The 27317-nt window shown below is 41.6% G+C and overlaps 1 protein-coding gene across 2 annotated transcripts in view; it reads right to left on the bottom strand.

Moving 5' to 3' along the window:
* INTS4 (integrator complex subunit 4) overlaps positions 1–27317 on the bottom strand; it is a 99370-nt gene that overhangs the window by 15617 nt on the left and 56436 nt on the right. For both annotated transcript variants that reach the window (XM_080641793.1, XM_080641792.1), the window contains exons 14-18: positions 26942–27075; positions 25349–25506; positions 15857–15950; positions 12528–12608; positions 5842–5972 (exon numbers count right to left, since the gene is read on the bottom strand). In XM_080641793.1, the coding sequence (XP_080497919.1) occupies positions 5842–5972; positions 12528–12608; positions 15857–15950; positions 25349–25506; positions 26942–27075 (598 nt within the window). The remainder of the gene's footprint in view (positions 1–5841; positions 5973–12527; positions 12609–15856; positions 15951–25348; positions 25507–26941; positions 27076–27317) is intronic.

Raw genomic sequence — 27317 nt, 5'->3', positions numbered from 1 at the left:
ACAGCCCTCTTAAGCACTATGTTCTGCCTTTCACTTAAAGAGGTTATAGTTAGGGCACAGAATTTTTTAAAGCCCTGGAAGAAAAAAAAAAAAAAAAACAAAGAAAATAATTGATCTACCAAAAATTAATTAAGAAAAATAGGCCCTAACTGGTTTGGCTCAGTGGATAGAGCGTTGGCCTACGGACTGAACGATCCCAGGTTCGATTCCAGACAAGGGCATGTACCTTGGTTGCGGGCACATGCCCAGTATGGGGTGTACAAGAGGCAGCTAATTGGTGTTTCTCTCTCATTGATGTTCCTAACTCTCTATCCCTCTCCCTTCCTCTCTGCAAAAAAAAAAAAAAAAAAAAAATCAATAAAATATATTGAAAAAAAGAAAAAGAAAAATAGAAGCTGGAATGCATATAAATAAAAAATGTAAATACAGCATGACTAAAGACCAAATATATTATAATCTTTATATAATGACATTTATATGATGAAATACATTGTTGGATGAAAAGTAAAGGATGCAGAACAGCAAAGTATCTTATAATGTGACTTATGTTAATACACATGCATTTACACTGAGTGGCCAGATTATTATGATCTCTGAACGCATAATAATCTGGCCACTCAGTGTATATCCTATATAATAAAAGGCTAATATGCAAATTGTCCCCTCGACCAGGAGTTCAACCAGCAGGCAGTCAGGCCGGCTATCTATCTATCTACCTATCTATCTATCTATCTATCTATCTATCTATCTATCTATACACACACACATATACACACACAGAGTGGCCAGATTATTATGCGTTCAGAGATCATAATAATCTTGCCACTCAGTGTATAGTCTACACATGTATCTGGCTAGGAAAAAAATCTGTTTATAGTTGTTTAAGAAGAGGTCAATTAACACAGAACTTTCACTTTATCTGCAATATTTAAATTTTTTTTAAATAAATCTTTATTGTTCAGATTATTACAGGTGTTCCTCTTTTTTTCCCGCTAGCTCCCCTCCACCTGATTCCCCACCCAACCCCATGCCCTTACCCCCCCGCCACTGTCTTCATCCATAGGTGTAAGCTTTTTGTCCAGTCTCTTCCCACACCCCTCACACCCCCTCCCCCCTGAGAATTGTCAGTCCACTCCCTTTCTATGTCCCTGATTCTATTATATTCACCGGTCCATTCTGTTCTTCAGATTTTTTATTCACTTGATTTTTAGATTCACTTGTTGGTAGATATGTATTTGATGTCATTTTGTTGTTCATAATTTTTATCTTTACCTTTTTCTTCTTCTTCCTCTTCTTAAAGAACACCCTTCAGCATTTCATGTAATCCTGGTTTGGTGGTGATGAACTCCTTCAGCTTTTTCTTGTCTGTGAAGCTCTTTATCTGACCTTCAACTCTGAATGATAGCTTTGCTGGGCAGAGTAATCTTGGTTGTAGGTTCTTGCTGTTCATCACTTTGAATATTTCTTGCCACTCCCTTCTGGCCTGCATAGTTTCTGCCGAGAAATCAGCTGACAGTCGTATGGGTGCTCCCTTGTAGGTAACTACCCGTTTTTCTCTTGCTGCTTTCAAGATTCTCTCTTTGTCTTTTGCCCCTGGCATTTTAATTATGATGTGTCTTGGTGTGGTCCTCTTTGGATTCCTCTTGTATGGGGTTCTGTGTGCTTCCTGAACTTGTAAGTCTATTTCTTTCACCAGGTAGGGAAAGTTTTCTGTCATTATTTCTTCTAATAGGTTTTCAATATTTTGCTCTTTCTCTTCTTCTGGCACCCCAAAAATTCAGATGTTGGTACGCTTAAAGTTGTTCCAGAGGCTCCTTACACTATCTTCATATTTTTGGATTTTTTCTTTTTGTTTTTCTGGTTGGGTGTTTTTTGTTTCCTCATATTTCAGATCTTTGGTTTGATTCTTGGGGTACGTTGATCTACAGTTGAGTTTCTGTATATTCTTTATTTCAGACAGTGTATGCTTAATTTCTGACTGGTCCTTTTCCATTTTTTTGGCATTCTCATTAAGGTCCTTGAAGGTCTCACTAAGCTCCTCGGAGGTCTCATCAAGTTTCTCGGCGGTTTTTAGAAGATTCTTGAGTAACCTTATAAATGTGGTTCTGAACTCTATGTCGTCCATTAGTTTGCTTTCCTCCATTTCTCTCATTCGTGACTTGTTTCTTTGTCTCCGCATTTTGCTGCTTCCTTGTGTTGATGGAGTGGCTTTGTGTGGTAGGTGACCTATAGGGGCCAGTAGCTCAGCCTCCCCAATCACCTGAGGTGGATGCCTTTGGTACACCCCTTTGTGGGCTGAGTGCAAAGTCTTGGTGTAGTTAAGCCTTGATTGCTGTTGGTACACTGGGAGGAATTGACCTCCAGGCCAATTGGCTGTGAGGACCTGTTGTGTCTATAATGGAAGTACTGCTGCGCTGGAGACACGCTTATGGTGCAGGACTTGTTTCAGTGGGGCTTTGGTGCTCACTGAGTCTGCCTCTTGAATGTGTCACTTATGGATGTGAGGAGTTGAAATCTGGTGTCTCACACTGACCACTAGGTACACTGACTTCTGGATCTCCAATGGGGTGCAGGTCAGCTACTGTCTGAGGCCACCCAGCAGGAGCTACAGCAAGAACTACAGTTTTCTCCTCTTTGCTTGGGGTTTGGAGGTTTTGGAGCTATCTGACCCAAGCTGCAAGTTTGCTAAGTTAAGCTGCGATAGGGCAGGCCATTCATATGCTAAAGCCGCTGCTTGGAGCTTGGGTGGGTTCGTAGATTGTGCAGGGCGGGGTCTCAGGGCGTGACTAGGCTAGGGTGTGGCAAACAGCGATGGCTGCCAGTAAGCTGGCTCTGCGGCTCTGCGGCTCCAACAGTGTCCCTGCGTCCCGCGCCCCAGCACAATAAACAATTGTTCCTGCGTGCAGCCCTGCAAGCAAGCCTCCCTCACTTTCCAACCCCACGGCAGACAGTCCAGCTTCTCCCCGTAGGAGTTTGGGTCCCCCGGGTCTCCCCAGAAACGAGTTCGTAGTAATCGGGAGCTTATCTCCCTTCGGGTTGAAAACAGCAGCGCTCCCAGTCACCCGTTGCCAGCCCGATTCGCGCGTCTCCGTAACTCAGCTTTTCAGCGCTTGTGCACCCCTCAATGCTGTTTGCTCTTTCCTTCTAGTTTAGAACTTCCACTCAGCCAGCTTTCCCGTGGTTCTGGGTGATAGACGTTTTGTCTTTTAGTTGTAGTTTTGAAATTGTTGTGCGAGGCAGCAGTTTAGGTGTTTACCTACGCCGCCATCTTGGATCTCTCAATATTTAAATTTTTATAATAATCATATATAAACTGAATAAACACATTTACTTTCTTTAAATAAGAAGTGTAGATGCCATCATAAGCACCTATCTTTTCTCAGATGTGACTGAGGAGTAGAGATTAAACATTTGTTAAATGAATATATGGATATCTCTAAGATTAAATTACTATCTGGCACCTTCAAGATAAGTGAAGAAATTAAATAATATTTGGAATGTTCTTTCTGACCTAGCATTTTTCAGTGCTTACTTAAACACCCATTTTTATTTCCCTGTACCACATTTAGGCTGAAACAAATGCTGTACTGAGCATCAGATGTGTTTTCGATCTGGCAACAAGTTACATAAATACTGGACTGTATCAAATCTATGAAGCCATCATTCTTTAAGATGCATTTTTATTTTATGAAAAAACAAGAAACAAAAAACCTACTTTCAAACTATGGCACAACATCAAAATATATGATTTCAGAGACGTTAAAACTTGTGCATTTTTGAACTGATGAAATATGGCAATTTCTCATTATCAGAAAGTCTAATAGCTACCATTAAATTGAGTTCTTACTATGTGCCAAGTACCATACTAAGTGATTTTACATGTATTGTCCAATTCTTTTTTTAAATATATTTTTATTGATTTCAGAGAGGAAGTGAGACAAAAACATCTATACTAATAAAAGGGTAATATGCAAATTGGTCACGACGCCCTCACAGTAACAAACTGAACGGCAGGCTGCGTGGGGAAACAAGGCCGGCAGGGCAGTTAGCAGGGTACGACCAAACGACTGACCAGCAGGCTGCGTGGGGTGACCAGGCCAGCAGGGGGGTTAGCGAGGGAAGACTAAACGACTGACCAGCATGCTGTGTGGGGTGACTAGGCCAGTGGGGTGGGGGGGCAGTTGTGGGCGAGCAGGCCAGCAGGGGGGGCAGTTGGGGACGACCAGGCCGGAGGGCGGGGGCAGTTAGCAGTGACCAAGCCAGCATAGAGGGGCAGTGAGGGGCGACCAGGCTGGCAGGGGGGCAGTTAGGGGTGACCAGGTTGGCCGGGGGGGGGGGGCCGTTGGGGCAACCAGGCCGGCAGGAGGGGCAGTTGGGGATGACCAGGCCAGCGGGGGGTGGGAGGGCAGTTAGGGGTTACCAGTGTGGCAGAGGGGGCAGTTGAGGGTGACCAGGCCTGCAGGGGGGGCAGTTAGGGGAAATCAGGCTGGCAGGCAGAGGTGGTTAGGGGTGATCACGCTGGCAGGGAGGGGAGTTAGGGGCGATCAAGCAGGCAGGCAGGTGAGCAGTTAGGAGCCAACCAGCATAGCTCAGTGGATTCGGCCGAAACCAGCAGTTGGACATCCCCCGAGGGGTCCTGGATTGGAGAGGGTCCAGGCTGGGCTGAGGGGACCCCCACCCCCGTTCACAAATTTCATGCACCTGGCCTCTAGTCATGATGAAAGAGAACCATTGGATGCCTCTTGCACACCCCACAATGGGGATCGACCCAGCAACCCGAGCATGTGCCCTGACCTGGAATCGAATTGTGACCTGGTTCATAGGTCAACACTCAACCACTGAGCTACGCTGGCTGGGCTCCAATTCATTCTTCATAGAACCCCCATGAGATAGATGCTATCATCATTCTCATTTTACAGACAAAGAAACGAGCCAACAGAGTGGTTTAAAACCCTGACTGTAATCAAACAACTAATAAGTGGAGAGGTCAGGAATTGAACAAGGTAGTCTTTACTGCCTTGGAGAGAGTTTACTAGTCCCTTTAGAAGAGGAAAGAATGGTTTCTGGTACTAAATTTTAAAAGAAATCTATCAAGCCTAAGCCAGTTTGGCCCAGTGGGTAGAGCAGGGGTGGGCAAACATTATGACTCGAGGGCCACAATGGGTTCTTAAACTGGACCGGAGGGCTGGAACAAAAGCATGGATGGAGTGTTTGTGTGAACTAATATAAATTCAAAGTAAAGGAGCGGAGGGGAGAGCAAAAGAACCCTCCGCTCTTTCGGCTCCGCGGGCTGGATAGAACAGACGAACGGGCCGGATCCGGCCCGTGGGCTGTAGTTTGCCCATGGCTGGGGTAGAGTGTCAGCCTGCGGACTGAATGGTCCCGGGTTTAATTCCGGTCAAGAGCATATACTGCAGTTGCAGGCTCAATTCCCAGCCCCAGTCAGGGTACGTGCGGGAAGCAACCAATCGACGTGTCTGTGTCTCTCTCACATTGATGTTTCTCTCTCTCTGTCTCTCCCCCTCCCTTCCACTCTGTCTAAAAATCAATGGAAAAATATCCTTGGTTGAAGATTAACAAAACAAACAAAAAGAAATCTATCAAGGATATAAATATTTCCACATGAAGTCCTATGTTGTGCTGTAGGCAATAAAGAGCCACTGGAAGGTTTTTCCAGGGACCTAATCTGAGAACAGAACTTGGGATATCTGAAAAAGCATATATTAGTATCCCTTAGCTAATCTTTCCTAAATATCATTTTACTTATCATTAACTTTGGTGAAATCTCTGAATGTCTTTGAAAGGATCGTACCACCCCTTTGGGCTAGGTGCACATCTTACCCTCGAGTAGTTCGTGCTGTTACTATAAGTTGCAAGGCTTTGGCCTGCAGCCTCATATGATGTATAATCACCACCTGCTTATTCTCCACACCACTGTACATGAACTCCATTTTGTAGGTCTCTTCCATGATCTATAAAGAAAAGGTAATTAATGATCAGTGAAAATATCAAGTCTTCCACTAGCTGGTTTGGCTCAGTGGATAGAGCATCAGCCTGCAGACTGAAGGGTTCCAGTTCGATTCAGATCAAGGGCATGTACCTTGATTGCAAACTCCTCCTGGGCCTGGGCCCTCGTCGGAGCTTGTGCAGGAGGCAACCAATCGATGTTTCTCTCACATCAATGTTTCTGTCTTTCCCTCTCTCTTCCACTCTAAAAATCAATGGAAAAATATCCTTGGGTAAGGATTAACACACACACACACACACACACACACACACACACACACACACAAGATCAAGTCTTCCTTGAGAACAGCATAGAATTGTAGGTGAAACTCTAAACTGAGGGTTTTTTTATACCTATACTTTAATTCTGAACTGACATTTTTAAGTGCCTATGTTGAGAGAAATTAACATAATTTGAGAGAAATTAATGTGTTGAGAGAACTGTATAGTATGTCTTGCAAATTTGTCAACTGAAAAACAAAAGGCTGTTCTGGTAATAAAATCAACTTAGTTGATGATGTGAAGATATGAAAAGTTTAATCACAGGTAAAATTATAAAGCACTACTTGTTATCCTAAACCCAAACTCACTGTGCTGTGGGCAAAAATGAATATATGCTGTATATGAAAACCCAATCCCCAAGAAAAGCTCTCATAATTTAGCATCTATCTTGAAGGGGAAAGTGGATGTTATCGGAAGCCGGAAAAGCCCGGGGAATCTACAACTATGGTACCCACCGAACAGCTGCGAACCCAAGAACACCAGTACCCAAGTGGCGCAAGCACGCGGGTTCAGAGGAGTTCTACACTCCCTCATGGAAAGGTCAGATTTCACCTGGGATAAGGAGAGAGAGAACTACATAACCAGACACCTGGAGAAGAGAGATCATGGGGAGACAAAGAAACAGCCCGCATATGAAAGAAAAGCAGGCATCACCAGAAAAGGAAGTAAACGAAATGGAGGCAAGCAACCTGTCAGAGAAAGAATTCAGAGAAATAGTCATAAGGTGGATGAAAGGAATGGAAGACAAATTCGACAATATGTGTAAGAACCAAGAGGAAATGAAGAACCAAGAAAAAATGAAAAATGACATCGCTGCTGTAAAGAACTCAATAGAAAGCATCAAGAGTAGACTAGAAGAAGCATCAGTGAGCTAGAAGACAAGGTAGGAAAAAATACCCAAGTAGAGCAGCTTCTAGAAAAAAAATTTTAAAAGCAGGAGGAGAGCCTAAGGGAACTTTGGGACAACACAAAACAAAACAACATCCGCATAATAGGGGTGCCAGAAGGAGAGGAAACTGAGCAAGGAATAGAAAGCCTGTTTGAAGAAATAATGACAGAAAACTACCCTGATATAGGGAAGAAAAAACCCACACAAATCCAAGAAGCTCACAGAGTCCCAAGCAAAATGAACCCCAAAAGACAGATGCCAAGGCACATTATAATTAAATTGGCAAACACCAACAACAAAGTAAGAATCTTAAAAGCGGCCAGAGAGAGACAGAAAGTTACCTGCAAAGGATCCCCCATCAGACTAGCAACTGATTTCTCTACAGAAACACATCAGGCCAGAAGGGAATGGAATGAAATATACAAAGTCATGCAAATGAAAGCTCTGAATCCGAGAATACTGTACCCAGCAAGGCTATCAATCAAAATTGAAGGTGAAATCAGGAGCTTCACAGACAAAAAAGGACTAAGGGAGTTTATTACCACCAAACCAGCAATGCAAGAAATGCTAAAGGATCTGCTGTAAAAAAAAAAAAAGAAATAGGAAGCGAAGAAGGAACACAGGGGTAAAGAATAAAAATGGCGACAAACAAGTACCTATCAATAATAACTTTAAATGTAAATGGATTAAATGCCACATTCAAAAGACAAAGGGTAACAGATTGGATAAGAAAACATGACCCATATATCTGCTGTCTACAAGAAACGCACCTCAGAAAAAAAGACGCACACAGACTGAGGGTGAAGGGATGGAAAAAGGTTTTTCAGGTGAATAGAAATGAAAAAAAGCTGGGCTAGCAATACTTATATCTGACAAATTAGATCTCAAAGTGAAGGACATAAAAAGAGATAAGGAAGGCCACTTCATTATACTAAAGGGAGCAATCCAACAAGAAGAAATAACTCTGGTAAACATATATGCACCCAATACAGGAGCACCCAAATACATAAAAAAAACTCGTGGAGGATATCAAGGGAGAGATTGAGAGCAATATAATCATAGTAGGGGACTTTAATACCCCACTATCACCATTGGACAAACCCACTAAACAAAAAATCAGCAAAGAAACATCAATCCTAAATGACTCACTAGACCAGATGGAATTAACTGACATCTTCAGAACATTTCACCTCAAAGCCACAGAATATACATTCTTCTCAAGTGCACAAGGGTCATTTTCAAAGATAGACCATATATTGGGTCACAGGCAAAGTCTCTTCAAATTCAAGAAGATAGAAATCATATCAAGCATCTTCTCAGATCACAGTGGCATAAAACTGGAAATCAACTACAATAAAAACAATCCAAAAAAAATCAAACACATGGAGACTAAATAGCATGCTATTAAACAATGACTGGGTTATCAGAGAGATCAAAGAATTTAGCATCAAGAACCAAGAACCACCTGGTAGTCATCCAGATTAACTGTCCTACAGGCATGGAGTTTGGGATAAGTGCAGAAAACAACATCTACAACCTCAGCTCAGGCCCAATGCATCTTAAACTCTTGCTCCATTCTAGCCAAATCAGCTATTCCCACCCAAATGATTCTTCTCTTCCCCTTCTGTGCTCACCTTCCTTTGAAGGTTTTGGGGGTCAGAGAAATGACTCCAGGCTCATTTATGACTAAAAGGAAGACAAGATATTTAATTACATGGTACCTCAGTTTCCCTATCTGTACATAGGGAAAAAATAGGACCAACATTATAAAATGTAAAGGATTAAATGGGGCATTGAAAGACCTTAACACAGTATCTGGTACACAGAATTGTAATTCCTTTCCTCTCTTTCTTCCAGACTCCTGCTCCCTGGTCTCCTTCCTCACAACATGGTCCATTCTGGCACTCCAGTTATTAAGTTCAACTCCCCTACAATAAGCTGCATAGCAGGTTTGAGAGGGAGTCTTGATCAGATGGGAAATTAAACAGAGTAGTGGAAAGAAAATAGACTCTGGGTGTCAGAGGGTCTGGGCTCAAATCCCAGACTATTACCTATAGCCCTATGAATTTAACCTTGCTGAGCCTTAATTTTTTCCTCTATAAAATGAGCTTAATACTCATTCCTGCCTAATGAGATTATTGTGAGGGTTAATTAAAATAAACTTGAAATCATTTAGTGAATTGTAATGTAGCTTTCTAATTGGTCACAATCGCTCAGTTATGTACAGTTCACTATCCAGAAGAGTTCACCAAATCCCAATACCTAATAATGAAGGGAAATTGCTCAAAGCTAGAAAGAAATATACTCAAAGAAAATAAAATGAAATGCTACTTAATGAACTGAAGAGAAATATAAGAACCTTTTAACATTCAAGATATGATACAGGCTAAAAATATAAATAACCTGAAAATGAATTCATCTTCATCTACACTAATAAAAGAGAAACATGCAAATTGACCATAACTCCGCTATGCCCACAAGCCATGCGCACCAGCCAATCAGGAGCAAGTATGCAAATTAACCCAACCAAGATGGCGGCGGCCACAGAGCTGGAGCAAGCAGAAGGCTTGGGTTGCCCCGGCAATGGAGGAAGCCAAGCTTTCCACCCGCCCTGGCCAGCCCTGACCTCCACTCAAGGCTACAAAGTTTCAATTACAGAAGATAAATAAATCCCAACAAAGATGGCAGTGGCCACGGAGCTGGAGTGAGCAAGAGGCTTGGGTTGCCCCCAGCAATGGAGGAAGCCAAGCTTCCAGCCTTCCCTGGCTGGCCCTAGCCTCCGCTCAAGGCTACAAAGTTTCAATTATAGAAGATAAATAAATCCCAGATACTTGCTTCCAGCCGGCCCTGGCCTCCACTCAAGGAGGCGCTGAAAAAAAAAAAAGAAAAGAAAAGAAAAGAAGGAGGTGCTGGGAGCTTGGGTCGCCAGGGGCCAGGATGGGACAGTAGTTGTGTGTGATCAGGCTGGTGGGGGGCGGGGCCGTTGGGGGTAAGCAGACCAGCAGGGGGGCCAGTTGGAGGTGAGCAGGACAGCGGGGGGGGGGCAGTTTGGAGTGAGCAGGCCAGCAGGGGGGCAGTTGGGGGCAAGCAGGCCAGTGGGGAGGGGAGGGGGGGCGAGCTGGCCAGCAGCGGAGGCAGTTTGGGGTGAGCAGGCTGGCACGGGGGGCAGTTGGGGGTTATCAGGCTGGCGGGGGGGGGGGGCAGTTGGGGGTGAGCAGGCTGGCAGGCAGAGTGATTAGGGGCAATCAGGCAGGCAGGCAGGCAGGTGAGCAGCTGGAGCCAGCAGTCCCAGATTGTGAGAGGGATGTCCAACTGCTAGTTTAGGCCCAATCCCTATAAACCGGCAGTAGGCCATCCTTCAAGGGATCCCAGATTGGAGAGGGTACAAGCCAGGCTGATGAAGAATTTCGTGCACCAGGCCACTAGTTTTCAGATAAAAGACTCATGATAGTTTTTATTGGATTTTAGCATATCTGAAATACTAACTTATAATATTTTAGAACACAAAAGAATCTTAGAAATATCTCATTGAATGGCCATGTTTTATTTATTTATTTGTTTGTTTTTATTATTTTTTTTTGACATGTTAATTCCTTTATTTTCATAACCACTCAGGCTGCCTGCATCCCTGGCGGACGGAGGCGGAAAGCAGACATCCCACTGGTTTCGCATGAACAGAGGTTACATGTTTAATGCAGACCAAAGCCAGACACTGTAGGTGATGGGCTTTACTTCCATTACAGATTCTCTTCATGTCACATCACAGAAACACATGCCATGGGAGGAAGCGAATTTAACGATTACACACAGACTCCCTAGAGGGGCAGGAAAAGCTGACCCATCATGGTAGGCTCAGTGCGGGTAGAATAGCAGGTACAAGGGACACAGGAAAGCGCACCTTACCAATCGCTCAAAGTTGGTCTGATTGTTTCCATGACCACAGTGACCCCATGAGCTATCCCCAGTGCCGGCAGAGCAGCAGTCTGGCTCCACACCCACAGAAAGCGTGGGACACAGCAGCATCAGTGCTGCTGGCAAAGAGCGATGGGTGTGAGCGCAGCCCTGAGCTTCCAGACCTGACGCTGAAAACGAAGCACAGCTGTTGTGGATGTCGGGAGCGAGTCAGGGAGGCCCGACGCCCCAGTGCTCCCACCAGTGCTGGAGGGCACCCTGAAACTATGACCAAGAACGACACCCTACAAGGACTGGCCAACATGGGCTCCAACAACCTGCACTGGGACAGCCCCCAATCGCCGGGAGCTGATGGGCAGGCAGGAGGGCTCATTGCCCTGACACCCGACCGCCCTCTGACCCCACTATCGGTGAGTTCGTTGCAGGAGGAACTAGCTCGGGGCTTTTAATTATCAGGCAATACTGCACAGCCAGACCTGCCCAGGCTCCAATCTACCTCGGTGTTCAGGGCTCTTCCTGCACCTGCCTAGTCTCAGCTGTTTACATCAAGTTACCACATCAGTGGCTGAGGGAGCGCCTTTCAAGAGTTCAAGACACGCTGCAGCGTGATACTTGTGAAAGGGGACACAGGGAGCACTGTTAGTCATTACACTCGGACCAACACGTCATCAAGGCACTTCAGAACTTCAGGAACTGTTCTTTTCTGCTTTTTGACAGGGAAGCTGGGGTCCTTGGAGAGAATTTACAGAGACATGTGCACCTCTCAGCAGAGGGAACAGCACTTCTCGCACTGACAGACTTGGGCCTGGCTGGCTCTTTCAGGCACTAGAAACGTCCACACGCTGGTCACAGGAGCGAGAGGCCCTCTCACTACCTGGCCCCCGAGTGCGATCAGGACAATCCTAGTGGCTGACGGCTACCTTCCTCAGCAAGCTGGGGAGTGCCTGCCCACCTCTGTGAGGCAGCACTGGGCATGTGAGCAGGCCTGCCCGTGGGCAGCGCCAGTGCCAGGAGCAGCCCACCACACACTACGTCTAGACACATTCACGTAGGTCTAGAAACCTGACGTGGCAACTAGTCTCCAGTCATTATCCTGCACAGGTCTGGGTGTTTCATTTCCCTTTTATTTTTTTAAAAGGTTGAATGGCAATATTTTAGAGAGGAGAAAAAAACCAGGGAGGTTAAGCAATCTGGTCAATATCACCCGGCAAATTAGAGGCATACCTGGGTCTAGAAGGTCCCTTGACTCTTAAGCCAGTCCTGTGACCCCTAATTATGCTGCTTCTCCTATCACTAACTTCTGTCATTACAGGCTGAAACTGCAGAGACCACATCAGATCTGTGGAGCCAAGATAAAGTGTGAAAGCCTTTGGCTCTAACTTGAATGAGATAATTCCTGGACAGAGATCTACTGAGGAGAAGGTCTTAATTAGCTTACCTGTTTTGCTGCTGCTGAGGCCAAATCACTCTGCTTCAAATACAAAGGGGCGGCCACATTCCACAGCTTTTCCTGTAAGGCCTACACACAAATCAGAAGAGGACAGAAGACAGAACACAGAGATCACAAAGACTGGCATATCATTTGAGACTGACATGTTTATTTTGCTTTGAAAATCTATCATAATCAGGACTTCCTCTCAGTCTTATTTTTCTATTTTGTATTGATTTCAGAGGGGAAGGGGAAGACAGAGAGATAGAGAAACATCAATGATGAAAGAGAATCATTGATTGGCTGCCTCTTGCACTCCCCCTACTGGGGATCGAGCCTGCCACCCAGGCATGTGCCCTGACTGGCAATCGAATCCTGACCTCCTGGTTCATAGCTCAACATTCAACCACTGAGCCACACCAGCTGGGCATTCCTCTCAGTCTTACTCCTTTAAGCCAATCAACCCTACTTATGGACAGAGAGGAAACCAATGGTTTGAGCTAACTGAATTCCTCCCCATTTCAATCCAATTCCTAGCCCAAAGGCCATATGTCCTGGCCCAGTGCTTGCAAGCAGAATACAGGAGCCATGAAGTTCCTACTAGAATGTCTAGGCAAGCCAACTTCAAAGGCTCTGGGCCTTTCTTGTTCCCAGAGCCAACGTTCCCTGACTGCCTAAACCCTTCTTGTTTGACTGTGGTTCTTTTTTCTTTGCCCCACGTTCACTATTCTTTGAACAGCCCCATCACCTTACCGGCACAGCTTTCCTAGTTTACACCCTCTCTCAAGCTTTCTATTCAAAACTAACATGTAAAGCCACAGATGTCACCTTCTATCTCTCATGTCTTCTATCCATCCATATGGCCCATTTCTCATCTCTTGTCTAAACCTCTGCTATAGTCTCTAATTTCCACAGTCCTTCTTATAGACATAATCCAATGACATTACAAAAAACTTAGACTAACACTGTCTAATGGAAACACATAACAAGCCATGTACGTAATTTTACATTTTTTAATAGTCACATTTTTAAAAGTAAAAAGGAATAGGTAAAATTAATTTTAACAATATAGTTTATTTAATGCAGTATATCCAAGATAACACCATTTCACTATGCCATCAATCTTTTAAAAATTACTGAGATAGCTTACATGTTTTCACACCAAGTCTAAGAAATCCAGAGTGAATTGTGCACTTACATCACATCTCAATTTGAACAAGCAATATTTTAAGTGCTCAATAGTCACATGCACCTGGTGACCATCATATTGGATAGGTCTAGACTATAGATATAGAAATCTTTAAATCACCCAACCCATACTATCTGATCAGAGGTATTGATTTTGAATATTTGCTTCCAATCATTTCTCAAACGCATATTTTTATATAGTTGTAGTCAGAAAACTGAAATAATTTTGTATGTTTTTTTGGGGTACATAACATTACGTATTTTGTGATATTGTTACTAGTATATAATTCTTCATGAATATCATTACTGACTACAGAATATACCGGGGAGTAGATGTGCCACAGCTGAGTTAGCTCATCCCCGATTACCAAACACCTGCCTGCTCGGGTTCTAGGTATGGGTCCCTTATTTATCCTGCCACTCCATGACACTGAGTAAACAACATAGTTCTGTGTTGTTTTTGGGAGTAGTCTCTTCTCATTTCTTGCTATAGAAAAGTAGATTCTTTTCAAAGGCCTTCTTGTATTCCCATGGAGAAGACAGCAAGCCACAGAAGAAGGAAAATGACCAACAGTGACAAGGCACTCACTACGCACTGGACACTAGGCCAAGGGCATTCACATTCATTGCTGGCTACCAGTCCTTACCTGGGTTGAGTTATTATTAGCTCTGTTTAACAAAAGCTTGGAAAAGCCATCAACTTTGCAAAGGGGCATTAAGAACATTTTTGGACAATGGAAATGTGCCATATATTGACTGTGGTGGTGGTTATGCAAGCATATACAATTGAAAGACTCTCTCTTGCTCAACAAGGGCTGTTTAAATCTCAACCCACTTCAGTGTACACACCCACATTCACATATATATACAAACTTGCAAAACCCTAAGCTCACACATCTAACAGTGGGAAATAAGAAACTTTTCCATTTGTTCTGACTTTAAGCAAATATCATTAATCTCTTTAAAGACTAACATTTGGAACTGAAGCCAAGATAAAGGCTTATCAAGTAAGAAGGGCTCTCCTAAATCCTAAGCCTAAATTTATAGCAGAACTCTGCATTCTGCTGCAGAAGGTGAAAGCTACTGAACTCATTTAATTGGTTTCCAATTCTGCCAACTGAAATAATTTCTTGAGTACAAATTTTGTGTGTGTAGCCCTAACAGGTTTGGCTCAGTGGATAGAGCGTCGGCCTGCAGATTGAAGGGTCCCAGGTTCGATTCCAGTCAAGGGCATGTACCTTGGTTGCAGGCACATCCCCAGTGGGAGGTGTGCAGGAGGCGGCTGATCAATGTTTCTCTCTCACTGATGTTTCTAACTCTCTATCCCTCTCCCTTCCTCTCTGTAAAAAAATCAATAAAGTATATTTAAAAAAAGAACAAAAAACACACACAAATTTTGTGTGTGTGTGTGTGTATATATATATACATATACACTGAGTAGCCAGATTATTATGATCTCTGAACGCATAATAATCTGGCCACTCAGTGTATATCCTATATAATAAAAGGCTAATATGTAAATTGTCCCCTCGACCAGCAGGCAGGCTGGCCAACCGCCCATGTCCCCTCCCCCTGGCCAAGATGGCCAGACCCCACCCATGCACGAATTCATGCACTCGGCCTCTAATACACACACACACACATACACACACACACACACACACAGAGTGGGCAGATTATTATGCCTTCAGAGATCATAATAATCTGGCCACTCAGTGTATATCACCTACCTTATATGAAATGCCAGCAAGTTGGCCTTTTTAAGAGCAATGAAATCAACCATTGACTAATTTTACTTTGATGAAGTAAAATCAGCATTTTATGAAAATAAAAGTTCATATAAGTTCTTTGCTAATCAAACTATTAAAAAAACAATGAAAATCCTTGGGATTCTAAAGAACATGATTATGTACCTGATCTGCTTAATTACATAATGACGAAAGAATGCTACCAAATTTTAAAAATTCAAATTTCTATTAGAGTTAACAATTATTTAATTAGAGCCAAATACAATTACACCACAGAATACATAATTCTCCATTGCTAAGTGGCTGCAGAAGGCCATATATTTTTCCAATTATGGCCTCAAACTCTGCCAGATCTGTTAAAGTGTATTCTTAGCATCACACTCACAATGGGTCCAAACCAACCTTGATGAGAAGAAGTTGACACCGAAGATAGGCAGCAGAGAAGTCAGCTACTCCTGCCAATTCAGACTGAAGTTCTCCAAGTCTTTGCAGATCCCTATAGTAAACAAAACCACAAGCCAAACATAGGATAAGGATAGTAAGAGCAACATAAAAATCATGTCAAAGCATTTTACAAAAAAAAAAAAAAAAAAAAAAAGCATTTTACCATTTTACACCTAGTGAACTAACTGGTCATAAATTTTAAAACAGCATCCAATGCTGGAGTGGTTATAATGAAGTGGTTCACTCACACTGGATAGTAGATTAAGCTGATAACAATTCTTTGGAAAGTGAAATTGTACTGTTATAAAAGTCACACATATGGTCAAATATTTTGATCAGTAGCTTTATGCTAAGAAGTAATTCTAAGGAAAATCTTCAATAGAAATGAAATGCTCCATGCCTCATAATATTCATTGTGTGGATTATTATAGTAAAAATCCAGTAACTAGTTAAATATTCAATGGTAGAGGAATTTTAAACATTACTGTATATCCAGTCAATGGAATAAATACTTTATAGTCATCTATACCAGTGGTCGGCAAACTCATTATTCAACAGAGCCAAATATCAACAGTACAACGATTGAAATTTCTTCTGAGAGCCAAATTTTTTAAACTTAAACTTCTTCTAACGCCACTTCTTCAAAATAGACTTGCCCAGGCCGTGGTATTTTGTGGAAGAGCCACACTCAAGGGGCCAAAGAGCTGCATGTGGCTCACGAGCCGTGGTTTGCCGACCACTGATCTATACTAATAAAAGGGTAATATGCTAATTAGACCGGGATACCTCCCGGACATCCTTCCAGACAAAGCATGGTGGCTGAGGCAGAGTTAGTTAGGGGTGATCTGGCCAGGAGGGGAGGGCAGTTGGGGGTGGTCAGGCTGGTGGTGGGGGTGGGGGGGAGGCAGTTGGGGGCGAGCAGGCTGGCGGTGGGGGCAGATGGGGTGATCAGGCCAGCAGGGATCAGGCCTAAACTGGCAATCGGACATCCCCTGAGGGGTCCCAGATTGGAGAGGGTGCAGGCTGAGCTGAGGGACACTCCCGTGCATGAATTTCGTGCACCAGGCCACTAGTTAAAATATAAAATGGTAATAAGATATATGATCTCAATCATGTAAAAGCTATATATAGGCAAAAAATACAGCAAAGTGGTTTTCTGGATAGAGGTATTCAGAGGCTTTTTAGTGCCTACTCCCAACTATGCTTTATTTTCCAAGTGTTTTATACAACAGACAAATATTTTTTGTATCACCAGAAAAAAAAATCTGCCTGTAGACAAGAAAAGAGACACACAGATAAAATAGTTGTACTGGGGGCTGAGATTACTAATTTAAAACTTTTAATTTTTGGAATAGATAATACATATCTAGCTATAGTATTATACTGGTAGAATATAGAATTCAAGAGATCCTAAAGGATTAAATTAGCCACCTTCCTATACCTGTGCACTACTAACAAGTACACCCTTTCCAGAGGAACCACTGTTACCAATTTCTTTTGAATTCTTCTAGTAATATCCTATACATTTACAAAAAGTATTGTTTTTCTTTTCTTTCATCTTCTCTTTTGGGAAGGGATATATGCGTGTGAGAAACAGACCCCTAACAATCCATCTCAGCAACAATTCAAAAAATGCTACTTCATTTTTTAATGGCAATATAAAAATTTCATACAGAAATGATAGTTAGAAATGAAAATTTGGGTCATGAAGGAAGTTAATTGTTTCAGGGCTGGCATAATATAATACGATTCATAGTAGCCTGTACAAAACTCTCCATCGGACTAAGCCCCTCCCTATAATCTCAGGCAATTTTCTGATAGCTAATGCTGTCTCCTAAGACCTTAAGACAGGGGTCCTCAAACTACGGCCCGCGGGCCACATGCGGCCCACCGAGGACATTTATCTGGCCCGCCGGGTGCCGCTGCCTGTCCTGCTTAGCAGCCGACTCGTCCCGGGCCCGCAGTGCACATAGGAATTTGTTCATAGTTGTTGTTTTTTTTTTAAGTATAGTCCGGCCCTCCAACGGTCTGAGGGACAGTGAACTGACCCCCTGTTTAAAAAGTTTGAGGACCCCTGCTTTAAGACCAGGGATAAGATGCTCTGGAAAGGGGCACCAAGTAAATTCTTCCAAAAGTAATTGAGGAAAGTGGGATCTGTAGCTTATATATCATTGCTTGTGAGTTTTGGTGGCTTGAGCTGATCCTGGAGAGCCTGCCCATTGTGGGAATCCAGCACAATAAAAGGCAAGACCCTGTACCAACTAGTCACATGTGAACAGTGCTATTTTGGTGACCAACTGGTCTCTCCTTTTCCCATCTCTAAAGTCTCTCTTACAAAAGACAGCCCTGAATCATTCTACTTCGTAACCATTTCCTCTCCATGAAGATTCTGCTTCCTGTTACAATTACAGAGAATACTGGCCAGCTGACTATACATTAGCTGACTGCTCCCATTGTTAAGTTCTTGTGCCACCCTTGCACTGTAGCAACTGTTCTGAATTGCACAGAACAAGATGCAACCCAACCAGCTATGGGAAATCTGACGTACTGAACAAACAAAAATGGAAACTTGCTGGCCCTGGGCAAAATGCTCTATGTCCCCGCTTCCTCTCTGGATCTCTTTATGCCCACAATCCTCAAGAACAAGTTTAGACATTGGTCGGGAGACTAAGAACTCTTTATTGAAAATGATTACGAAGAGCACCTCCTCTGTGCACTGTACTAGGAGTTTACTTATTTGAGCTCATGTAATCCTTACAATGTGAACTGCAATTAATATCGTTTCAATGAGAAGAAAAAAGAAGGCCAGAGTTAAGTGGTTTGCCCGAGGTCGCAGAATTAGTAAGTGGCAAAAAACAGGCCATGAACTCGGGTCTAACTCTAAAAGTCTTTTTTCAACCATATCATATTGCATTTCATTTATTTCTTGCCTATTAAAATATTTTCATATATTTATAAACTATATCAAATACAAATGAGACCAAAACTGATTTAAAATCAGATAAATATTAAGCCACATTTTCAGAGGTGTGATGTGGCAGGACAAATGAGCCCCTTCAAGAAACACACATTTTAGTAATCCTTAGTCCACATGATGGCAATAAGTATCATTTAAAAATATTAGAAGAACACAAGTTTACAGATTTTGAGAAAAAAAATTTTTTTTAAGTTTATACAAAGGGGTCAGGTGGGGTCCAAGATGGCAGTGGAGTAGGTAGAAGCTATACTCACTTTCTCCCAGGACCAAACTGGAAGTACAAATAAAATATAGAACACTCAACCTTAATAATCAATTGAAGACTAGCTGTAGAGAAGTCTTATAACCAAGGTTTTAGAGAAGAAGCCACAATGAGACTGGTAGAAATGACAGAGACGTGAAAAGGGCAGGTCCCGCTCCCATGGGCTGCAGCTGTGGTTTCAGAGGGATATCTCAGCTGCAAGGGGGTTTCTCTTGGTAAGTGTGGGATCTTACTAGTAAGCCCAAATAAGGCTCCCCAGCCCAGAGCGCCAGAGCCTGGAAGAGGCACCATATAACATCTGGCTGTGAAAAGCAGTGGGCTTTCTGTCTGCCAGGGAGAGAGGGGAATCCACTATAAACTCGAGCAACCTCTTAAAGGGCCAACGCACAATATCTCCTTTGTAGCCACAAAGGATTCTGGCAGAGGAATGGTGGAGCAGACTAGAGTCATGAGAGACTGGGTTTTATTCAACATAGTTCTGGAAGTCCTAGCCACGGCAATCAGACAAGAAAAAGAAATGAAAGGCAAACAAATTTAAAAAGAAGTAAAACTCATTATTTTCAGATGACATGATACTGTATATACAGAACCTAAAGATTCCACCAAAAACAAACAAACAAACAAACAAAACTACTAGAATTGATAAATGAATTCAGTAAAGTAGCAGGATACAAAATAAATACCCAGAAATCAGTATCACTTCTATATACTAATAATGAACTATCAGAAAGGGAAGCTAAGAAAATAATCCCATTTACAATTACATAAAAACAAACAAACCTTGGAATAAACTTAACCAAGGATGTAGAAGACCTGTACTTGAAAAATTATAAGACACTGAAGAAAGAAACTGAAGAAGAGACAAATATGTGAAACCATATACCATGTTCATGGATAAGAATTAACATCATTAAAATGCTCATACTACCCAAAGCAATCTAGAGATTCAAAACAATTCCTATCCAAATAGGAATAAATATTCAAAAAATTTACATGGCACCATAAAAGACCCCAAACAGCCACAGCAATCTCGAGAAAGAAGAACAAAGTTGAATAAATCAGCTATCTGATATAAAAATATACTGCAAGCAAAAGTAATCAAAACAGCATGGTTTGGACATAAAAACAGACATACAGATCAATGGAACAGAATAAAGAGCCCAGAAATAAACCCACGCATTTATGGTCAATTAATATTTGACAAAGGAGGCATGAAAATACAATGGGGTAAAGGCAGTCTATTCAATAATTAGTGTTGGGAAAACTGTACAGATATGTGAAAAAAATGAAACTAGACTACCCTTTTACACCATATACAAGAACAAACTCAATATGAATTAAATAATTAAATGTTAGACTCGAAACCACAAAAATCCTAGAAGAAAAGATAGGCAGTAAAATCTCTAACATTTCATGCAGCACCATTTTTTCTGACATATCTCCTTAGGTAAGAAAAAAATAAACAAACGGGACTACATCAAACTAAAAAGGTTTTGCACAGCAAAGGAAACCCTCCAAAAATGAAAAGACCACCCACTGAATGGAAGAACATATTTGCCAATAATAGAATTTATACAACTCGTTTTTAAAAAATATATTTTATTAACTTTTTACAGAGAGAAAGGGAGAGGAATAGAGAGCTAGAAACATCGATGAGAAAGAAACATCGATCAGCTGCCTCCGGCACACTCCCCACTGGGGATGTGCCCACAACCAAGGTACACGCCCTTGACCAGAATCAAACCTGGGACCCTTGAGTCTGCAGGCTGACGCTCTATCCACTGAGCCAAACCAGTTAGGGCAACTCCTTTTTTTTTTTTTTTTTTTCTTTTTGAGAAAGAGGAAGGAAGAGAGTGAGAGAGAAACATCCATGAGAGAGAAACAAAGACTGGCCACCTCCCACATGTCCCCCCACCAGAGATTGAGCCCACAACCCGGGCATAAAAACAATCAATCCAATTAAAAAATGAGCAAAGGATCTGAATAAACACTTTTCCAAACAGGACACACAGATGGCCAATAGAAAAAAGTGCTCATTGTCACTAATCATCAGAAAAATGCAAATTGAAAGCACAATGGGATACTACCTCATACCTGTCAGAATGGCTATCATCAATAAATCAACAAACAACAAGCGTTAGTAAGAATGTAGAGAAAGGGAAACCCTCATGCACTATTGGTGGGAATCCAGATTGGTGTAGCCACTGTGGAAAGCAGTATTTTTAATTTCAAAAAATTAAAAATGGAACTACCTTATGAACCAGTAATTCCATTTCCGAGGATTTATCTGAAGAAACCGAAAACAGTGATTCAAAAGAATGTATGCACCTCTATGTTCATTGCATTATTTACAATACCCAAGATATGAAAGCAACCCAAATGCCCATCAATAGATAAGTAGATAAAAAAAGCTGTGGTATATCTACAGAATGGAATACTACTCAGCCATAAAGAAAGAAGGAAATCTTGCCTTTGCAACAGCATGAATGGACTTGGAGAGTATTACACTAAGTGAAATAAGCCAGTCAGAGAAAGACAAGTACCATATGATTTCACTTAATATGTGGCATCTAATGAACAAAATAATCAAACAACCAAAAACCCCAAAATAGAAACTGGTTCATAGCTGTCAGAAGCAGGGGGTTGGGGGAGTGGGCTGGGCAATAAAGGTAAAGGGATTAAGCAAGACAAAACAAAACAAAACAAAACAAAAAACAAAACACCCTCATAGATGGATATCAACATGGTCATTATCAGAAGAAAAAGGGAGTGGATGGAGGCAGGAGAGGGAAAGGGGAGTGGTAAATGGTAATGGGAAGAGACATGACTTGGGGTGGTGAACATAATACAATATACAGTTATGTATTATAGAACTGTACACCTTAAACCTATATAATCTTATTAATCAACATAACCCCAATAAATTCAATAGAAAGGAAAAAAACTTTTAAAAAAGTTCACACAAGCAGCAGAATTCATTCATTTTGAAATCACTGCTTAAAGATAGTAAAGAAGACTAGATGTGTAAATCAAATGTTTATTACTAAACACTTCTTTCAATCTCTAAATATCAAATTTACAATTAATGTCTCTTAGTAGTTTGGTGGAATAACAACGAATGTTAGAAAATGCAAAATGAATACAAAATGCTGATAATTTTTCAAAAGCTATCTTCATTCTTGCACTCAGATGATTACAAACTACAAACATTTCATTTTCACCTCTTTAATTACTGGACTACTTTCTAGGCTATAAAACAGGTACTGTTTCTTGGAGACATGAAACGATGCACAGCAAAAGGAGGATTTTAAAAATTTAATCAAGAAATCCCATGGCTTTTAGGGTTGGTATTTTTTAAAATTCTCCTAAGGAAAGAATGTATTTCTTTTCTTTTTATAAAAAATATTTTTTTTTCATCCTAGCCAGTTTGGCTGAGTGGATAGAGCATCGACCCGCAGACTGAAGGGTCCTGGGGTTCGATTCTGGTCAAGGGCATGTACCTCTTTTGCAGGCCCTATTCCCGGCTGGGGTGTGCGGGAGGCAACCAATAGATGTGTCTCACATTGGTATTTCTCTCACTCTGTCTCTCCCCTTCCCTTCCACTCTAAAAATCAATGGAAAAATATCCTAGGGTAAAGATTAACAACAACAACAAATTTTTTTATTATACTTAACATACAATATTATATTAGTTTCAGTTGTACAACCCAGTGATCAGACATTATAGTGACCATCCTGATAAATCCCACACCCACCTGACACCATACATAGTTACCACAAAATTATTGACTACAGTATATCCCTCACACTATACTTTAGATCCCCATGACTATTATATAACAACCAACTTGTACTTCTTAATCCCTTCACCATCTTCACTCATCCCCCAAACCCTCTCCCATCTGGAAAACATCAAAATGTTCTTTGTATCTATGAATCTGTTTCTGTTCTGCTTATTCATTTATTTTGTTTTTTAGATTCGATTACTGATAGATATGTATTTATTACCATTTTATTATTCATATTTTTATCTTTTTTATTTACTTTTTTTAAAATATATTTTATTGATTTTTTACAGAGAGGAAGAGAGAAGGATAGAGAGTTAGAAACATCAATGAGAGAGAAACATCAATCAGCCACCTCCTGCACAACTCCTACAGATAATGTGCCTGCAACCAAGGTACATGCCCTTGACCAGAATCGGACCTGGGACCTTTCAGTCTGCAGGCTGACGCTCTATCCACTGAACCAAACCGGATAGGGCTTATTTACTTTTTAAAGAAGACCTTTTAACATTTATGTAATACTGGTTTGGTGGTCATGAACTCTTTTAGCTTTTTCTTGTCTTGGAAGCTCTTTATATGGCCTTCGATTCTAAATGATAGCTTTGTTGGGTAATCTTGGTTGTATGTCTTTGTTTTTCATCACTCTGAATATTTCTTGCTAATCCCTTCTGCCCTGCAAACTTTCTGTTGAGAAATCAGCTGATAGTCTTATGGGAGCTCCCTTGTAGGTAACTAATTGATTTAAAAGCAGTACACAGGGAATAAGTAGGGTTACAGTTGTGAGTATGCAAAACACAGAGCTAATTCTTGTATTATTTTATATTGTATTATTTACTTGTATTACAACTGTAAACCTACTTTTGCCTGTTCCTATAAGTTTCTAAAAATTCTAGGGGTCATCTGAGTTATTCTCCACTTGATTCAGGAATCTCCTTTACTGCTGCCTATCATAGAAAATCAATTTTAGAATCAAACAAAACTAGGTTTAAATCCTGGTTCTGCTACTTCCTAGTAAATTGCTTCACTTCACCAAATTTCCATTTTTTCTCTGTGACCTGGGAACAACATCTACCTGCAATGTTTGTAAAACATCATAGGTCATCAATAAGTATGGCACCACTTGCTTTCCTTTCTGAATCTTACACCATTCTGGCCATCCTCTCAGAATACACTCAGGTTAGAAACATAGTTCCCAGTACTGACCACAGCACTAGAACAGTGGTCTGACCAGCCAGACACCCAGCAGGACTACCACCTCATAAGACCCAGATCATGAGGATCACTCAAATCAAAGGGTGTTTACTGAGCACCTACTTATAGCCAACTGATATTAGCTTACTTTTGTGCATTTTGTACTTCCTTTAGTGCTAACAGGATTTAAAAAACTGTCAAGGACAAAACCTATGTTTATTTAGATAGGGTTGAGTCAAGAAGTGGAGCTTATTTTTCTAAGCTCAGGGCTAACAACTTCAGATAGTGGCTCTAAATGTGACTAAGCCATCATTTCAGAGTCAGCAGCCTTTTTCTATAAAGGGTCAAAGAGTAAATATTCTAGGCTTTGCAGGCCATGCAGTCTCTGTGACAACTACTCAAATCTGCCATTATAGCATGAAAGCAGCTGTAGGCAGTACCTAAAAGTGTGGTTGTGTTTCAATCAAACCTTATTTACAAAAGCAGATGGGTATTGTTCTTGCTAAAGACAAATGGGTTTCAATTATTTTCATAACATTCAGGACATTCTAATAAGATTGGCAGAGTCTTCTGGTTGTTCCCCAATATCCTTCCCTTCCTCCTGAGTAACAGAGTCACCAAATGTTAACAAAGCACTGGGCACCCAGAATAAAGACTGCATTTCTGAGCTCCTTGCAGCTAGATATGGCCATGTATCTCAAAATCTAGTCAATAGGATGCAAGTAAAATTAAAACATGCAACTTTGGGGAAGTGTCTTTAAAAGGGGTAAGGGTAGAAAATAATGCTGTTCTCCTGTTTTTTTCCTTTTTCCTGCAGGAATACAGAGGAGATAGAGTTTGGAGCTTTAGGCCTAGGCCCCTGATGACCATCTCAACTCTGTCCTGTCTATGAGAAAGAATTAGCCTTTTCTCCTGTTTAAACTATTGTTATTTCGCATTTTCCACCACTTATCCTAAATAATATACAAGGAAAGGAACAGATAAAAACAGCTTCTTTGTAACTCTTTCTAGTTTTGTACTAATCATCAATCTGGTCATGTACAGAAAGAGTTTTTCTTTGTATATAATATGCTCAAACCCCAACCTAATCCAAATATAAAGAGATCATAAAACCATGTGTGAGTACTGGCCTATAGAGTCAGAAAAACTAGCCTGTAACCAACACTGGAAGTCAAAACAGTCAAGCAGAGCAGAACAAAAATGCTAACTTCAAAGGAAAGGGACAATTATCTCACCTGATGGTGAACTCTAGCAGCTCCTGGGTTCCCTGAGGGTCCAGGTGCTGAAGACTGTACACCCTTTCAAGGCTCTGCTGCAGGAACTGATGGGAAGGATCCTCATGAGGTGTGATATTGGCGGAAACAGCTGATGACACAAGTTTTCTACCTGATAACTAAGCAAACATAGTCAGGTTACAAACCTTTCAAAACACAAAATATCCAAAAAAAAAAAAAGTGAGCCAAATAAAGTAAAAGGAACAAAAAGCTAGGGGATTCTATAAATAACCTTTCTCCCCTTCCCTAGCTTCAGTGGGAGAAAGGGAAAGAGAGGAAACGAAATATCCACAAGCTGCAAGGAGAAAAAGAGAATGGTATACTATTATTTTCCATTGCTAACTGAAATAAATGGGCTAACCAAAGAAATAGAACTAAAAATTAATGTTCCCACATTTTATGTATTTATTTATTTATTTAAAATCACTCTCATTTTTATCAGAGCCAAATCAAGACCAAACTATTTACTGCATTAAGTCCAGCTTTAATTTGGCCTAATTAAAAATTTTTTTTCCTTATTTATTTATTGACTAGAGCAGCCGTGGGCAAACTACGGCCCATGGGCCGGATCCGGCCCGTTCGGCTGTTCTACTCGGCCCACGGAGCCGAAAGAGCAGAGGGTTCTCTTGCTCTCCCCTCCGCTCCTTTACTTTGAATTTATATTAGTTCACACAAACACTCCATCCATGCTTTTGTTCCGGCCCTCCGGTCCAGTTTAAGAACCCATTGTGGCCCTCGAGTTAAAAAGTTTGCCCACCCCTGGACTAGAGCCATGGTCGGCAAATTGCAGCTCGCGAGCCACATGCAGCTCTTTGGCCCCTTGAGTGTGGCTCTCCCAGAAAATACCACGGCCTGGGCAAGTCTATTTTGAAGAAATGGCATTAGAAGAAGTTTAAGTTTAAAAAATTTGGCTCTCAAAAGAAATTTCAATCATTGTACTGTTGATATTTGGCTCTGTTGACTAATGAGTTTGCTGACTACTAGACTAGAGGCCCGATGCACGAAATTCGTGCAAGAGTAGGCCTTCCTTCCCCCGGCTACCAGCACCAGCTTCCCTCCGGCACCCTGGACCCAGGCTTCCATCTGGCCACAGGCAGGCACCCCGGCTTTCCTCCGGCCACAGCAGGCACCTGGGACCTGGGCTTCCCTCGCATCCTCGGCTTCGTCTGGAAGGATGTCTGGTCTAATTAGCATATTATGCTTTTATTAGTATAGATTTTGGAGAGAGAGAAACATCAGTTTGTTGTTCCATTTATTTATGCTTCATTGGCTGATTCTTGTATGTGCCCTGACCAGGACCTGCAACCTTGGTGTATCAGTCTGATGCTCTAACCAACTGAGTCTGATATAACATAACCAATAACCTAAGGTCATTTAAAAAATGAATCGTTTTTAAAAGGTAAGAAGCAAAAGTACAAAACAATGGGATAGAGCTCATGAGAGAAAGAGCATGAATGAATCCTTTTTCAGAGAATATAGTCCGTTTTCTACTATTTAATAACCACAAAGGACCAAAAACCAAAAACAAGGACAAAAGATGTTTTTCCAACATACCCTCAAGGCAGGAACAAGGTGAGAAAGACTGTCCCGGAGGTAGGCATAGTGCCTGAAGGTATGATCCGAGAACAATGCTGGCATTGTTGGACAGCTTTTAGCAGCATTGAAGATAAGAACCAAAACTGCAATGTCTGATGGATGAGTGAGTTAAGTAAGCCTGGAGGTACAAAAGGTTTGAGTTTGGCCAGAATCTAGTGTCCCCACTTCCGGCCCCCAAAATTCCCACTAAGTGACTACAATTTTCTAATACAGAAATGCAAATTCAAACAGAGAGATTATCCTATTCCATATTATCCCAATTACCAAAGGTTTTAAAAAATAATGCCTGTGGTGAGGGCCTGGGGGGCAAAAGGAGTAGGAGAGGGCTGGAAGA

This window comes from Plecotus auritus, assembly GCF_963455305.1.
Source record: "Plecotus auritus genome assembly, chromosome: 9".
NCBI lineage: Eukaryota > Metazoa > Chordata > Mammalia > Chiroptera > Vespertilionidae > Plecotus > Plecotus auritus.
This window is presented reverse-complemented; position numbering and strand designations above follow the sequence as displayed.